This window comes from Serinus canaria, chromosome 1, assembly GCF_022539315.1.
Source record: "Serinus canaria isolate serCan28SL12 chromosome 1, serCan2020, whole genome shotgun sequence".
In the NCBI taxonomy this organism is placed as follows: domain Eukaryota; kingdom Metazoa; phylum Chordata; class Aves; order Passeriformes; family Fringillidae; genus Serinus; species Serinus canaria.
Genome location: NC_066313.1, coordinates 89,026,388 through 89,042,571, shown reverse-complemented (window position 1 = coordinate 89,042,571; position 16,184 = coordinate 89,026,388). Strand labels below are relative to the sequence as shown.

General features: G+C 42.8%; 1 protein-coding gene across 1 annotated transcript in view; it reads left to right on the top strand.

The window, feature by feature from the left end:
* Positions 1 to 243: 243 nt before the first annotated feature.
* MCF2L (MCF.2 cell line derived transforming sequence like) overlaps positions 244 to 16,184 on the top strand; it is a 121,968-nt gene continuing 106,027 nt past the window's right edge. Inside the window, exon 1 of the mRNA XM_018908977.3 lies at positions 244 to 559. Within this exon, the coding sequence (XP_018764522.3) occupies positions 481 to 559 (79 nt within the window). The 5' untranslated portion in view covers positions 244 to 480. The remainder of the gene's footprint in view (positions 560 to 16,184) is intronic.

Here is a 16,184-nt window from a genome sequence, read left to right as displayed (position 1 = left end):
GAAGGCATTTTCCTTCCAAGCTGCCCACCGTGGCAGCAATCTGACAGGAAGGTGGAGGAGCCCCGGCGTTCACGTGAGTGAGGCTGGGGCGTTCTGCGAGCGCGGCTGCTCCCGCGGGATGCGGCGCAGCCCTTCCCAGCGCAGCCCTTCCCTGCCCTGCCCAGCGCGGCCGCTCCTCCGGCTGGGTCCGAGCGCTCCGCTGCCGACCAGCCACACGGCAGCGGGAGAGAAGTTCGGAGCGCTCCTGCTGCCACCAACACTCCCGCTCCGGCTGTCCCCGGCTCGGCCAGGCTCTGCCAGCAGGGAACGTGGGCTCCTGCCTCCCTTTGTGCCGAGGGGAGCCGTGCGGAGCGATTGAAATGCGGGGCTGCGAAGCGCTGCTGTAGCGGGCTGGTTTGGGGCTTTTCCCCCCTGCCTCCTTTAATCCTTGAGCGGTGGGGGGTGCATGCTTGCTGTGGATTCTTTTTGTTTTATCTGAGAATGAGATGCTGGCTGAAAATTGAAGAAATGGCCCTAGAAGAATTGATGCAAAGATTAAATGCGGTTTCCCAGTGCGCTGGTAGGAGGAGCTGCTGGTCTTAAATAATGTGTTGTGTGGATGCTGTTAGTGATTTTGTGGGATTTACAGAAAATCCTGGCAATCCGACTAGCTTTCTTTATGCATGCTCTCATTAATAGGAAAGAGAACATTAAGAGCTTTTGTCAGCAGGTTAAACTTTCATTGATATTAACACTAATTAACATTTTTTAGTGCTTGGTTATTCCTGAAGCATGCTTTAGAACATCATTCTGAGTAGCTGTTAGCCCAGTCATGTACTCTAAATGGGTCTTGATTCCTTTTTTATCTGAGTCGGCTGTACCTAAATTGGGGGAATTACAGATTTGTCTTGTGAAACGGGTCTTGATATGAAGTAGTGAAAAGCTGAGCTAACTGTAAGCACTGCAAGTCAGTATTTTGGGTGGCTCTGAAATGCACTTCCATGAAAATGAAGAGTTGCATGAATTAATTGTGGTAAATGTAGTTTTACATTTGTATGGATTAAAAATTAGAGCAGATCTCCTAAAATGGTTTTAGCACTGAAGAAATATTATGAAAATTTCTGAGATTGTTTTATTTGTTGGAAATGTAAATGCTCGTGTGTTCAAAACTAGAACTAAGAAGCAGTGCACGATGAGGTGATCTTTAATTAGATCTAGAAGTGTTATCCTAGCTATTGCTCATGCAGAAATGTGAACATATTTCAGAATAAAAAGTTACCTGGAAAGACAAGAGAGGTGGTTTTTGCATCCTTTGCAACTGTTTGGTTTGCCCTTTATTCTTGGTTGACAGATTATAGAAGTGTTGCATCTTCTTGTCATGTGAGACAAAACCGTGATTTGAAAATAGAGAATACTATAACGGTTTATTCATTGCAGTATCAAAACTTGGAATTTATCTTCTCATTTTCCTAGTCTGCTGTTTCCTAAGGGTGACTTTTTCAATTTCCATGTGGTGGAAGGAGATAATTAGCAAGATGGCTGATGCTGTAGGCTGATGAACACATAGATTAAAAGACAAATATGGAATGAACAGATCAGCTGCCTCTGTTTTCTTGGATAGGGAAAAAAAGATATTTTACCTTCTTAACATTTTTTGGGGGGAAACAAGATTTGATCTGACAAGAACAAGCATTAAATTACAAGTAAAGGTCACATACACATTTTTTCTCCTTCCTTGTTTTTCCTATTGATTTTCTTCCTATTTTCAAAGCACGTCTTTATTAAATATCTGGATATCTGTTTCATTTCCTGTTTTGGTTTTCTGAATGCTTAAGAAGAAAGCCAGTCTGATATTTTCTAGGGCATATTGTCTGTTGCAGTTTATTTTAGTAATTTGTACATTACTTTTTTCACTCTCCTGAAAATGCTGATCCAGTTTTTTTGTGGCAAGATAAATTTTAAGAACCTGTGCAGGATTTGGTTGGGAATGTGGGAGCCTTTTCTTCCTGAGCTGAAGGAGAGGGAGGCTCCAGAGTGGGAGGTTTGCCTGTGACACTGCCTGTCTCTCAGCTGTGCAGCTGCAGGTACACTGTGACCTTCATGTAAGCCACCAGCAGCTCCAAATGCTGTTTGCATACTTGCTGGCAGCTCTGACCATGTGCTGGTTTTTAGCTTGTTAAACTTGCATATTTAAAGAAAAAAAAAAAAAGAGAGAGAAAAGGCAGCATTTACTTTACAGGCAATTTTATACTCATGTGATTTAGCTGGCCCCTCTCCTCCCCCTTCTCTCTCTTCCTCTCTGTTATAATCCTTGTGCAGGTATTCTCAGGCCACAGGCAGTGCTTTTATACAGCCACTGGTTGTATTTATAGGTGACTGGTTTGGGTTTCCTTTTTCCCTCACCCCCCCCCCCCACCCCCACACACCCTCCCTTGCTGCTTTCAGGTTGCTCAGTTTCTCTGTTGCTGTCTCCCATTCTTGGGCTGTGCACTGTCCTTGGGTCTAATTATCCTCTGTCTGCCTTCACAGCACTTCTGCTGGTTCAGAAACCTTTTGTAAGGAAAGATTTCCTTAACAGCCCAAGATCACGTTCAGACTTTTTCAATGGCTCTGTTCTCAGGAGTAATTGAAATGCAGAGGTTCCCCTGGTTTTCCCCGGTACAGCTGCCCACCTTCAGGCATCCAGGGATTTTTCTCCTTTGTAGGATTCTAGGGAAAAAAACCCCAAACCTGTTCTTCTTCCTTAGCTAGTTGTTTGTGGGTTGGTTTTTTTTTTTTTCCCTGAATTATGCTGCAGGCAGGCTGAGATTTATCCCAGGTAGTTTTAAGCTTTTGAGTCAGAAGAGGAATTCTAAAACCCTTGTGTGCCAAACAAGAGAGAAGGGGCATGTTAAGAAGGAAAGTCCTTCCACCTTTTGAAATGTACTGGCTGTTCCTGTCCCTGACTGGGTTGGGGGCCAGGAAGCCTGGAGCAGCTCAGCTCCCAACCTGGCATCTCCCAGTGCCTGAGGTTAGGAGTGGTAAATCTGGGTGTGCCTGTAATCTTTCACTGTTCTACCAGAACAGCCTTTGTGCCTCTGGCTGCTTTCCCAGTGGCAAGTCCCCACTCTGTGTCAGTCTGCCACTCACACAACCTTTCTGGGCTACTCATCCCTCTCTGCCACACCAGCACTTGCCTTAGAGATCTGCTCCCTCTGCTCTGACCAAATTCTGCTTTACTCACATTCCCAGCCCTCATGGTAAGTTACTGACCTCTCCTTACTCTCACAGCAATGTGTGATCCTCTCACTGAGTCCCTCGAGTGCCTTCCTGTGCCACATTTCACAAATCTGGACAGCTTTCTCTGGCAAAGCTTTGACTGAATATTTCTTGTTTTCCTCACCTTCACCTTATTCTCCAACACCTTACATTATCTTCTCCTTCTGGACACACTTAGCTGCCAAAATCATGCTCCCTAGTTTAATATTATCATCTGCTTCATATTCTAGATCTGACTCCTGCTCCACCGTTCAAAATCACCTTGTGCCCTACACTTTCCCAACAACTGTATAGAGTGTTCCCATGACATCTTCTTTTATTTTTTCCCAGATTTGCTCCTCAATCTTCCCAGCCACTTTCCTTCTATCAAATGGCCACCTGGACTTTGATGACCAGACTAACTGCTTTTGCTGTTCTCATGTAAATCCATAAAAGGCAGAAATGATTTAAAGAAATTCTCTGGTTGTGTTTTTTTTTTTTTTTTTTTTTTTTTCTCATTAGAATTCTGGAGTTGTTTCAGAAAAAAACCCTGAAATTATTATCAATACTGAAAAACAAAGTCCTGGTTTTTCTGTGTTTATTGTTTTGATGGACAATGACATAATTTCTCTTTGGATGTCATTTTTATTTTTCTTCTTATTTTTCAGTTCTGTTGCTGTGTTAAATTTAACCCTCTTCCACAAATTTCCGTTTATGGGCAGGACTTCCCCTCCCCATGGAGCAGTAGCTCAGAGGTTGAAGCCTGAGATGATGAACAGTTCTGACCTGGGACCTCATGGATTGTCCATATCACTGACTGCTGTGGGGATTCTGCTTAGGACTCCCTTTGTTCTGACTGACCCACAAACAGTGTTAAGGCACCAGCTCTCAGTGTCAGCCACTACCCTACATTTGCATCACTTGGAAGCCTTGCAGTGATGTGTTTAATTCGTGCAAACAGGCAATACAAATCTGACATTCTCAGTCTTAAGCTTGTGGAAACCCCACTATAATGGTTTCTTTCCACCTTGGAAAAGTGCCACTATAGCAGCTACCATCTGTTTCCTCTCCTCAAACACAATTTTAGTGCTCTGCAGAAAGAAGAAACATCTGCAAAGCAAAGAAGGAAAACATGTGGTTCCTCAGTAAATCTGTATGCAGTGCTGGTATTTTAAGTGCAGGTAGTGTCCCATAGTCATTTCAGTCACTTTTCAGTAGCTCTGCATTTTCAGTTTTAGTCACAGTTTGGGCCCAAACTTTACATTTCTCTGGCTTTCTGTTCCTGACAGGCAGGCTTTTGAAGCTTTGAATGCTGGCTCACCTGTCTTGACAAATCAGGCACAGATGTGGGAGGAAGGGACACACCATCTCCAGGTACCAGAATCACTGGGGTGAGTTAGATTATTGCAAGGACAGGAACATGCTCAGTTATACTGAAGGGACATTTTAAATTCTGGGCAGCTGGAAGGACCTCTTCTGTCCTGTCCTGTCTTCCCCATCCCTGCACTCTTGTGAGCTTGCCTGTTCTTTTTTATCCTTGTAGCTTCTGTCCTTGGTTTGCTTGATTTTCAGCTTTGGGAACTCAGAAAGTCTTTCTCCATGTGGCAGAGTGCTCTGTATGCTTCTGTTAATTTGGCAAGCAGGCAGGTCTGAGCATGAAGGCGTTGATTTACTACTTGGCAACTTTTTCAGCTTTCTATGTAGCTGGTAAAGTTGGAGAGATCCATGTGAGAGCTCTGAAATCTGCAGGTTGTGGGCACGTCCACTGCACCCAGGTGGCCTTTAGTGGTAGTGGGGAATGCCTCTGCTGGTATGAGCTTGCTTTCCCTTCCTGACATGAGGTTTAAAATTTCAAAAGTAAGCATGAGAGCTGCAGTTGAACAGACACAAGCATTGAGGAGTGGATTGCTCTCGTTTTCTGTGAGGATGGCACTGTCACAGATCCTGGGTCCTGGGAGCACCTGCATGGCATCCATTTCTTAGCATATTCTAGCCTAAACCAAACTCCTAATTTTACTACTGAAACAGCTGAATCTAGTGAAACTAGTGGGAGTAAGGTTCGGAGATGGCAACAGAATCTTCCTTAGTAAAAAGAGCTGGCTGCCTTTTTGGGAATCTGAAAAAAAAATTGATTAGCATTAAGGTTGATTACTTTTTTTTTTTTTAACCAAGCTATTGCTTAAATATTGTGTCCCAAAACACTTCATCACAATACGGTTTCTTTTTTTTTTTTTTTACATACAACTTCTCCCCCCCCACACCCCCCTTCCAAAAAAAAAAACCCCAGCTATCACTGACTTCATATCCAAAAATAGGTATTAAACAGTAAATGATGGCACATTTAGAATGGCTTTTCATGGGATTGTGGGGTGTATATTTTTAAGTCTCCTCTTCAGTTTATGGACTTTGGGTATATATATTTAAAGCTTGCAGAGCTGGGAGAGCCCTGCTGGGATTTTAGTACTTAGTGATATGAAAGAAGAAAAAAGCCTTTTCCTTTTATGTGTTTTTATAATCATGCTGTGTCAGAATATTTTCTTGGCAGGAGTGCCTGGCACAGCTGCCTGCCATGCTTCCAACCACAGAGAGCCAAGCTACAAGATTACCTTGTGCATATCAAATAACAGGGAACCTCTGCAGGGAAGGAGCAGCACAGAGCAGGGACAGAGTGTCTGCATGTAACACAGGCTGAGGTGTCTTCAAGGTGTTCGCTCTCAGCTGATGTGTATGCCAAAACTTGGGAGTAGGAGGCATTTGGGTCACTCACTTTTTCATTTAATGGAGAAGATCAAGCCAGCTACCTGAGATTTTGTTGTTTTTGTGTCAGCTCCAGCAACTTCTTAAGGTTTTCAGTATCTGAAACGCTGCATTTCAGCTGGAAGATTGAGCGTGCTGATTTACAATATCTGGCTTAGTTCCACTGTTTCTTTTGTCTTGTCCCATTAAATAACAGCTTTCATTCTGGACAGAAGGAATAGGATCTTGAGTGCTTTTATATGGATAAATCACTTGTAGGTCTCCTGAGTTAACCCTGCAATACTGTGTTAGCTATTTTGACCTCTCTCCAGTTACTTATCCCCACAACTACATAGCTCAGGCATGAGCCACTTGGCTCACCACACATAGGAATGCAGCTTTCTGGTGATGCAAACTGTCTGGAAGGCCAGCTGTTAACCATGGGTGCAGCCTTGTGGAACAGTCAGCCTAAGCACACAGTCCTGGGTGCAGGTAGAGATGGAATCATCATCTTGGAGGTTGACTGCACAGAGTGGGGCAGTTTTGGACAAGAGATCCCCTTACTTACAGCAGTCTTGGATGTTATTTATATCCTCAGTGTGCCTCTGCTATTCTTTTTGTGGCTTTTGAGTTGTTGTAATAATGCTTTAAATTTCTTGATGACTGACAGGAAGTGCTATTTGAGTTGTGGTTTTCCAGGGGCATGGATCTGGGTGTTTGGCTTCCCACATGGTTCCCTGGAGCAGCAGAGAGTGGGACACAATGAAACCCTTGAGGCAATGAAGAAATGTTAAACTTGGTCACACAAAGGTGTAACTGGCTGTGAGTTTCAGCAAGGGAGAAAGCTGAAATGGAGAAGCCTTGTGATAGCCATCCCCAAATGTTTCTAGCTTCATGTGAAGGCTGATGGTGTTTGAACTTGGTAGGAGCCAGTGTGATGCTCCCTTAGGAAGTTAAATCTCTTTGAGGGCACAAGGCAAGGCAGACTCCTGCTGAATGTGGCACTCAAATCGTGGTGAGCTGATAAAGCACAGTACAGCATGGTACTGCTATGTTTGGAAGATTTTGGTGTGCAATGCTGCTTGGCAGCACTCAACCTTTTTGAAATTGATAATCTGGGCAAACAGGTATTTGGCAAGTTGAGAACTGCACTGCTGTGCAATAAGCTCCTGTTTTTCACCTGTGCTGTTACTTCAGGGCTGTGCATGCTGTCACCCTTCCTGTGCTTGAGGCATTTGCTAAGTGACAGTTCTACTAAAAGTCTTTCTGCCTTCAGCATTTCATGTGGCAGGCAGAAAATTTGCACTGAGAAGTGACTGTCCTAGTTCTTTTAAAGTCTCAATTCTTGTTGAGCCAGAAATGTATCTTCCTTTTCTTTCAATTCCTGCCTATCATCTGATGGATTTAAAGGGAGGATGGCTTTGCATATGAAACACCAAGATAATTTATATAAATAGCAATTGATGAGAATACACATAGCTGATTTTAAAAATTACTCCAGGCTACCACCTTCACAGTTAAAAATATCAAATGATAAATTGCAGCCTTTTTTGTAAACACTCCTGTGTCTGGCTTCTGGGATGAACAAAGTCATTTCCCTTGGTCACTGTTTTGTCCTGGGCTGCTGATTTTCTCTCCCAAGTAACCCTATGGTTAGGTTAGCTAACCATACTTGGCTGGTCATTTGAGGTTACCCCATGTCACATGCCTTGTGTTTGAACAAGAGCTTTGTAAAACCAGTCTTGTATCAGCTTTTGGCCCATAACCACATGAACCAGTGCCTTGTGTGACTGGTTTGTTTCCTCTTTCTGTGTTTACCTTGTGTGTGTCACTGCAGGAACGATGCCTGCTGAAGCAACTGCTGTGAAAGGCCCTGCCAAACTGAAATGTTCCTTATGGCTCTGGATCCTGCTTCTGTGGAATATTTGTAATTGAATTGGTTGTTCTCTATTTCCATTATCTTAACATCTGCAATTTTCAGATTCACTGCAGTGGAGAGAGTCATTTGGTAATTCATGTGGTGAGGTGAAAGCTGAGTGGGTTTTTCTGATTCCCAGTCTGCCTCTGAGAAGTGCCTGAGCTCTCAGGCAGGTGTCTTGGGTATAGGAGGGAGGACAAAATTTACTCATCTTGTATCCTCTTGTTGATACATACATGAATTCCTCTGTCCAAACACAGGGTAATTCTTCTGCTGGCTTTCTTTTGTTATCAGCTTCCAGCTGAGTCTGGACCTTGGTTGTTATTACCAAATGGATTTATAAAAGGAAGCTTGATGCTTTCTTACTTAGCATTTCACTTTTTTGAGACACTTTACTCAGCCTTTCAGCATGTTTGTAATGGCAAAGTACATTTATATAAAATACTCTATTCTTGTTATAATACTTGAAAAACAAAATTAAAGGTCTCACCAAAACATTCAGTGAAATAAAGTAGATAAGAAAGGGTTTGTGCTTGGGAAAGGAATTTTTCCAGCTTACTTTGGGGACTGCTGACAATGGGAGAAGGGGAAAGGTGGGCTAAGGAAGCAAAACAGGTGTGTTTGGTACAGCTTGGATGAGAACAAAAAGCTGTCAGAAATGAGATGATATAAAAAGATTCTCTGGATGTTTTGCTCATAGATGGGCATTTAGATGGGCATCTATGCATAGATGGGCATAGATGCTCATATGAAGCTGGGCCTGCATAATCCACTGTCTGAAAAATAATAACTTCAGTAGCTAGGATGGAACATGACCTACATTCACAGAATCACAAGAGTGATGAAAATTCATCATCATTACTTTATTCATGCTTGAGTACATGCTAGGCTCTAATTATGAGATAGCTCCAGTCTGCTCAGGACCCAGACATTTACTGTGTTCCTGGCACAGGTGGTTTTGTTGAGGACAGCCACAGTCAAAAATTCTGTTTCTGGGTTCTGTGCCACAGCTGCTAAAGCTGCAAGTGACCTGTGGGATGTACACTGGAGTTCTGATATTAAAGATTTGAAGGTAAAGAGAGGCAAAGAGCATCTGAGTGCATTGGAGGGATCAAAAGGAAGTCATCAAAGTTGTTGATGGTTTTCAAAATGCTGCCAATAGCTGACAGGAAAAAAAAAAAGGACCTTTTCACATCAGATAAATCACTTGTGAAGTAAAGGTAAGAAAAAAATAAAAACCAACACATAGCTTTTTTAGCTTTCTAATTCCATACTTTCATCATTTTCTTCTGCTGACTCTCTTCAGTGCTTCTTATTCCCAGCTCATCCTTTACTTGCCTTTCAAGGATACTGCAATCTGCATCTGACTTCAGTGCCATCATTGTTTCAAAGTCAATTCCTTTGAAAATTGTATACCTGTATTTTTTTGAGACCACAAAGCCTGGAGCGGGAGAGGGATATTAATAGAAACTGCTTCTCTCTGTTGTTGTATGAAGACAGAAGATGAACTATTTCAGTGTGGCAGTGGGAGGTGTTTTTCAAAGCAATTGTTTACATTTTGATCTAACAGGGAATTAAAAAGGTCTGGGTGGCACAGAGAGCTGCCATAATTTTGCAGAAGGAGAGTAAAGGTATGCATTAAAGGCTACATTGCTAATTTTGCAAGGTGTGCTTAGCAATCATCCAAATTAAAGTAGTACTAACAGTTCCCACTCAGCCTTCAGGAAATCAGGAAGAAACTTTGCAGCATCCAGCCACGTGCCTTTTAAAACATGGAAACAGAACAATTAGTCTGAGCTTTATTTGAAACTCCTTTTAAACACCCTTGAACCCCACAATGATTCTTTTAGGACAATGGTCCAGGGCTGAATTCAGTAAAGACTCTGCCTGACATTCATATGACGCTGCAGGGAACTCTTATTGGACATGGTGGGAAGAGGCAGGATTTCAATTTTATCCCCAAAGAAGGGTGAGAGTTTAGAGATCCAAGAGTAGTTTGAAGGGAAATGCAGGTATTTGAGACAGGCCTGATGTGTGACTGCCAAGGCAGGAAGGGTTGTGGGTGTTACCCTTTGGCACTTGGATTGCAGAGAAGCCCCTCCTGTTCCCCCCCTTTCCCTCAGGAGTTCCTCTCCCATCCTTTTCCATCAAGTAGCTCCTGACTTTCTGCACGTGGCCATTCCCTGAGCTGCAGTGTGGCTGGTGGCTCTTTGGTGTGCATCCTGCCTGAGAAGGGAAGCAGGAGCAGGCAGTGCTACGAGACAGAGGAGCCTTCCCACTCACTCTGTATCACCACCACCCTGGACCAGCAGTCTCACTGGTTTGACAGCCAGTCTGCAAGTTTCTCTGACATGTGAGACATGTGATGCATGGCTGGTACAGAGAGCTAGACCTGTGTCCTTAAATAGCTACAAATGTAGTTTATAATATTCAATTTTAGAGATACTCATGGAAGAAAAGGCAGCAAGACGTGTTCATCCACTCTCCTCTCTTTCCTAACCCTTTTCCTCTCTTTCCTAACCCTTTTCCTCTCTTTCCTAGCCCTTTTCTCTGCTGCCTGCTCCTGGCAGCAGATCAGCTGTGGGTTAGCCTTACAGGGGGGTATTTTCGCTCATTAGGCTCTGTGGGGTCTTGCCAGCTGTGTGCTGCTCTCCTGTGCAGGGAGCAGGGCCATGCTGGGTGCTATGCTGGGGGTGTGCAGATCTTGTTTCTCTGCAGACCCTGCCCTACAGACTTCAAGGGCCACCCTGTCCGTCAGGGCCCCTTCATCTCACTGGGATCAGAGTTCTTCGCAAGCAGCTGCTCTGGCTGCAATTTACTGGAGTCGAAAAGAACTCAGGAAAAAGTTGTTAGAAGTGTCTGGGTTGATTTTATTGCATCTTTAATGCTGGAGACCTCAGACTTTGAAAAGTATCAATGCATTAGTAACTGCAGAGGGAAGAACTTATTTTAACTATTTATGCCTTTAGAAAGGAATTTTCAGGGTCAAAGCCTGATTTTTAAAATGTATTGCTAATAACACATTAAACAATGAATTAGTAAGTTATTTAGCTATAAATAAGTGAAACTGTTTGTTTTAAAGGCTGGTCATTTGCTCTGCTCTATTTTTTGTACAGCCTGCCAAGCCCTTCGCTGGTGAGCTATATTCCTCTGGACAGATCCCTGCCTCGAGTAACTTGTTATCTGTATTTGACACAGCAGAAAAGGAAACATCAGACAAGCGTGGTGGAATTGATGAGGGAGGGAGGGAGGGAGGGAGGAACATTCCCAGCAGAAATAAGGTCAGGCCCATTACGGCACAGTGCTGCCAGTGGGCTTTGAGCAGTGTTTTTGTTTGGGAGAAGAAGGAGTGAGTGCCCCATGTATCTCTTGGCAGGTCTGGTTCTCTGCTTGCAGAGGTGACAGTCTGCTTGTGGCTCCTGCCCAGCTCAGCCACCTGAGTTTCCTTTCCTAGAGGTGAGGTGAGGTGGGATGGGAGGGAGCAGGGCGAGGCAGAGCTTGGCACTTGAGCATCTCCTCCCTGATAAGGCCAGGGCACGGCAGGGCTGGGAGCCCAGGGAAGCAGCAGCGCCCGTCTCACGCGGAGACAGCCTGGGAGGGTCTGGCCAGTGCCGACTCTGCGTCAACTCGGATATCCGGGGCTGCTGCTGCTCTTGTTCTTCACCTCGGCTGCTTCTGTCAGCAAGCAACCAATGCTATGCTAAGAACAGTTAAAACGTGAAATAGCATTTTTGCTCTAATGTTTTAGTTTCCATCTTTGTCGCTTCCCCCCCCCCCCCCCCGTATTTTAAGAAATTGTTTGAAAAATGATGTAAAATATCCCCTTTTGCCGTACTTGATGTGGAGTTGTGAGTTTGTATGGTGTAGAGTCAACACTTGGTGAGCTTATTAGGTTCTGACAGCTGTTAGATGTGCAGTCAACAGAACTGCAGTTTCTACACACAGAAGTTTCCAATGTCAAGCAGCAGTTTGACTGCTATTAATAAACCATGTTGCTGTTACCTAATAAATGAGTCCATTTTAGAAAACCCAAACAAGCAAAAAACCCAACAGCAATGATTTTTAATAAAGTTTTTATTTTTTAAGGTTTTTCAAAACAGTGATCTCAAACCACTTTCTAAGCACATCTATCTTTTCTCTCCCTTGCCTTTGGCTTCCCATGGTTTCTCTTGTATTAGGTGCGAGATGGGTACCTTGCAGTGGTTTGAACCATTAAACTGCTGGTTGATTAAACAGAAATTTGCCTTTTTTTTTCTTTTTGAGGACAGAGAAGTGTGCTCACTGTCATGTCTGCAGCCTGCCCTGCCTCATCCTGAGGTCATTTGATTTGAGTTGATACCAGGGCAAGAGTGTCATGGCATACATGGTCATGGTCATGGAATACATGGTCATGGCACAGGAGGAACTGGGCTGCGGCATGACTGCTCCTTCACTAGCAGTGTGCAGTTAATTAAGGGGAGAAATGGTGAAACTCCTGTGACCATCTCCTGTAATTTGTGTTTCCTGGATAACTGAATCAAGTCCAATCATCTCTTTAGAGGTTTACTGTCTTGGTTAACTTCAGGTCTGAGATGGGTGTTGAATGTTATGGCTGTTGGTTTGCTGCCTGGCAGAGCAGAGAGAATCTGCCTGGTCTGTTTGTTTCCATACTGCAGGTACTTGATTTCTGCAGAGATCTGCCCATTAGGCCCAGTTTCTTGACTGAGTCTTTTCACTTCTTGGCTCATGCTTCTGTCAAGATTTAATTGAATTTTGAGCTCACCAGTTATCCTGGAGTTCGTTCCAGTAGGTGTAGTATCATGTTCCAAGTCTTCCATGTTGTGTGAAAAAGAAACATTTCAGTTCATTCTGTCTTCTGCCTGTAACTAATTTCAAGGTGTGACATCTGCACACCGTTTGTTTTCACACAAGATTTTATTTGATTGCTGAGAAAGGTAGAAATAGTTTTTGTTTTTTTTTTGGTACCACTTATCCAAGCTCTTAATTTTTTCACACCTCCTAAAACAAATACATGATGTGTTAAGTATTATTTTACTTTGAAGATCAAAACTGTTAGAAATTACAGGGAAATTCAGATTCTAGTATGTGTAAGCCAGTACCAGAATTTCTTCAAGTGCCACATTTTTTACTCACCTTGTGAATAAATGAGATAGAGGTGCAACCAGTGACTGACTTAGACTCTGTTTCCTTTGCATTTTCATGTTGCACTATGTCTAAAGAAACAAGTGTCATGGGATGGTGATCTGGGAAGGCACAAGGCTGAAAGCTGAGTGTGCACATTGAGTCTAAAAAGTGACATTTTGTTGTGACTTTCATTTTTCTTTCCTTCAGTCTATCAATGTACAGGTTTGCCTTAGCTGAGTCCAAAATCAGAGAAAAAGGTTTGCCTAAACTAGGGAAAAAATGTACATTATATTAGTAACAACTTTCAAGTCTGTGTAAGCAATCAGCTGCAATGATATTTTTTTTAATGAGACACCATATTTGATTTTTTCCGAGCCATCTGTCGAGAGCTTCAAATATTGTTAAGATTTGCCATTTGTCCAAGAAAAAAACATTGTTGTGGCAGCTATTTGCTGGTTTTCTAGCCTTGATATGAAACTTACTTATAAGATGCTTGTCTTTTCATTTAGAAGTCTATATTCATAGCAAACTTATTTTTCAGTGCTAAATTATTAATCTTAACTGTTATCTGAGAACATTTTGGTCACTTACTGGTTATTAAGTTTTATTATAAATTTATAATATTTGCAAAGTTAATATGAGAGATATGTATTTTTATACTTTGTGTCTGCTATCAATTCTTGTGTTGCAATTTGATGAGAATATATTCAAGCACTTAAATTTCATATTTCAATTGGAAAAGTGCCTTAAATAATGGAATTGAGGCAAGAGATATATTCTGAAAAGGAAACAAGGTACATCAAGGTTTGTATGGCTGCCCAGTGTTTGCTCTGTCTGCTATAAGATCATGAAAGAGTAGGCTGCTCACCCAAGGCATTGTGTTTTCTGCTTTATTAAAAATTGCACCCCATAAAGCATCAAAACTTTTCAAAATAAACTGTATTATGTTATTTCTTATTATGATGCCTTGTTTGCACATGTACACTCCTGTTTCTCCCCATTTATCTTTGCCTGCATGCTAGGCAGCATTTCTGTGTCAATGCAATATGAACAGGATGATCCCAAGTCTTCCTCACTTGTTTTCTCTGAGATGCTGCAGCAAAGCAGCTACTCCAAGGGAAGGATCAATCCCCAGCACTGAACAGGAAGCACAGGGACATTCTGGCAAAGCCAGAAGCAGTTTCCTTGGCATGGTAGAGGTGCTTTCTCCTCTCCTCAGGGTCCTGAGAGGTGAACTCTCATCCTGGCCTCTGCTCCTGTTACTGCTGTCCTAAGCAGGTCCCTCCTCAGGTCTCCTGCCTGAGGTCCATCTGCTGCACCCAGGGTCACACCACACCTCCCTTCCAGTGCTTGTATCTCCTCTGCCCTCACTCCTTTCAGTCCCCAGCTGTCCCTCCCCAGAACCAAGTTCCTTTCCTTCCAGAAGCCTCCTTGTAGTGTCTCCTTTCACTGGAATTTGACTCTGTCCAGCCTCCTTTCCCATTTTGCTGCAGTCTCACTGACCAGCTTTCCCCAAGCTGTGGGCTGGTGTCCACCCTGTGCCAGCAGCCCCTGTTCTCTGCAGGGGATCCTTCTACCTCCCACACCTGGTGGTTTTTCTGCCAGTGAGAGGAGGCAGGGGCTTGCATCAGGGAAAGGAGTGAGCTCCAGACCAGACTGAGTGTTTCTGGGGAGCTCTGGCAAGGTTGTAGGTGCTTTAACCCCTTCACTTGCTCTCATTCCACCAGAGCTTATGTGCTGAACACCCTATGGATAGAAAACAACCTTCTGGCTGTGGTGGAGCTACTTGTAGGTGCTCACAGGGGTTCCTGCTGAACCCAAAGTCAGTGACATGCCAGAAGAGTTTGTCAGAATCAGAGGGTAGAAGAGTGCAAATGCAGTGTGGGTAAGAGTTGTGTCTGCTTGTTAGGACGTGGAGGAAGCAGATCCTAGATCTTTACTGCTGATGGCTGAAGATTGCATCACCCAGTACCTAACAATAAATACTGCTTTCGGAGGTCCTTTGTTGGAAGGGCCCCCTTCAGAAAAGAAAGGAGATCTTGTTCTGCCAATCCTTTAATGACTATGTCTCTCTGTGTGCATGCAGGGGAAGGGGGGGTTCAGATAGCCAGATGAATTTTAACAGAAGGTCTTTGTGTAAAATATATGTACATTAAGAAAGAAATATATTTAAAATCAGTTTTCAAGAAGAATGTGAAGTTGCAGGGGGGAGGGTGGAGAGGGGGAAATGTAGTGATATTTTGCTCTGCTTTGCAGATTCTTTGTAGAAAATACTCAGAGCACAGTGCTTCAAAAATATTTCCATTTTCCAGATCTATTTCTGGTTAAGTTTTATTTGAAGGAAGTTGTTCAGCTGCGTGTATAAGGCAGACAATACATTTAGAAAGGTTGAATTATGAGGAATTCTGTTTGCTGTCCTTGTCTTCATCATGTGTAGAGGTTATTTGGTATAAAAATTCAGAAGTTTAATATTAGTTCCTTATTTCTTGAGCACCAAAATAAGAAGACATAATCTTTTATTCAAGCAAACTGAATAGGATTGGTAATTGGAGACTTGAGGATTTAGGATTTGTTTGTTGTTTAATAGCACTGTCCACCCATTACAAATGAATTTTTAATTTCTTCTCCCAGTCTGTGATAACCTAATCCCCTGCCAACTCTTGACAGTTCTGCACACTTGTGATTTATTCAGTTCCATCTTTCTAAAACATGGAACAGGGTTTTAATTGCCTTTTGTGAAGAATTTTGCCAGCAGGGCAGTGGAGCCTCATTCCTTCATTTGCAGACAGACACTGTTTAATCTGGTAGCTCTGAAGTTTGTACAAACTTTGGATCTACCTTAAATACATTTGCTTTAGCCTTTTTTAATGTCTGAAAAAATTAACACAAGCTTGAAGATTACTTTTCTCTCCTTAGACAGAGGACTTTGTCTGTCATGCCTATTGTTTTTGTACTTTCTAACAACTGTTAAATATATGATGCACCATTTATCTGCCTGCATGTGTGTACAGCTTGTAAATAATTTAATGTTTTACTTTGCCACTTGGCCTCTTCGCATAACTCTAAAATGAGGAAGATAAAATTCTGCTAAATTATTAATTCACTAGGAAATTGAAACAACTGACATAAATTAAGCACGGAAAATGGTTCCCTTTTCCTCTGTGGGAATTAAAGCAGTGAACACAACTGG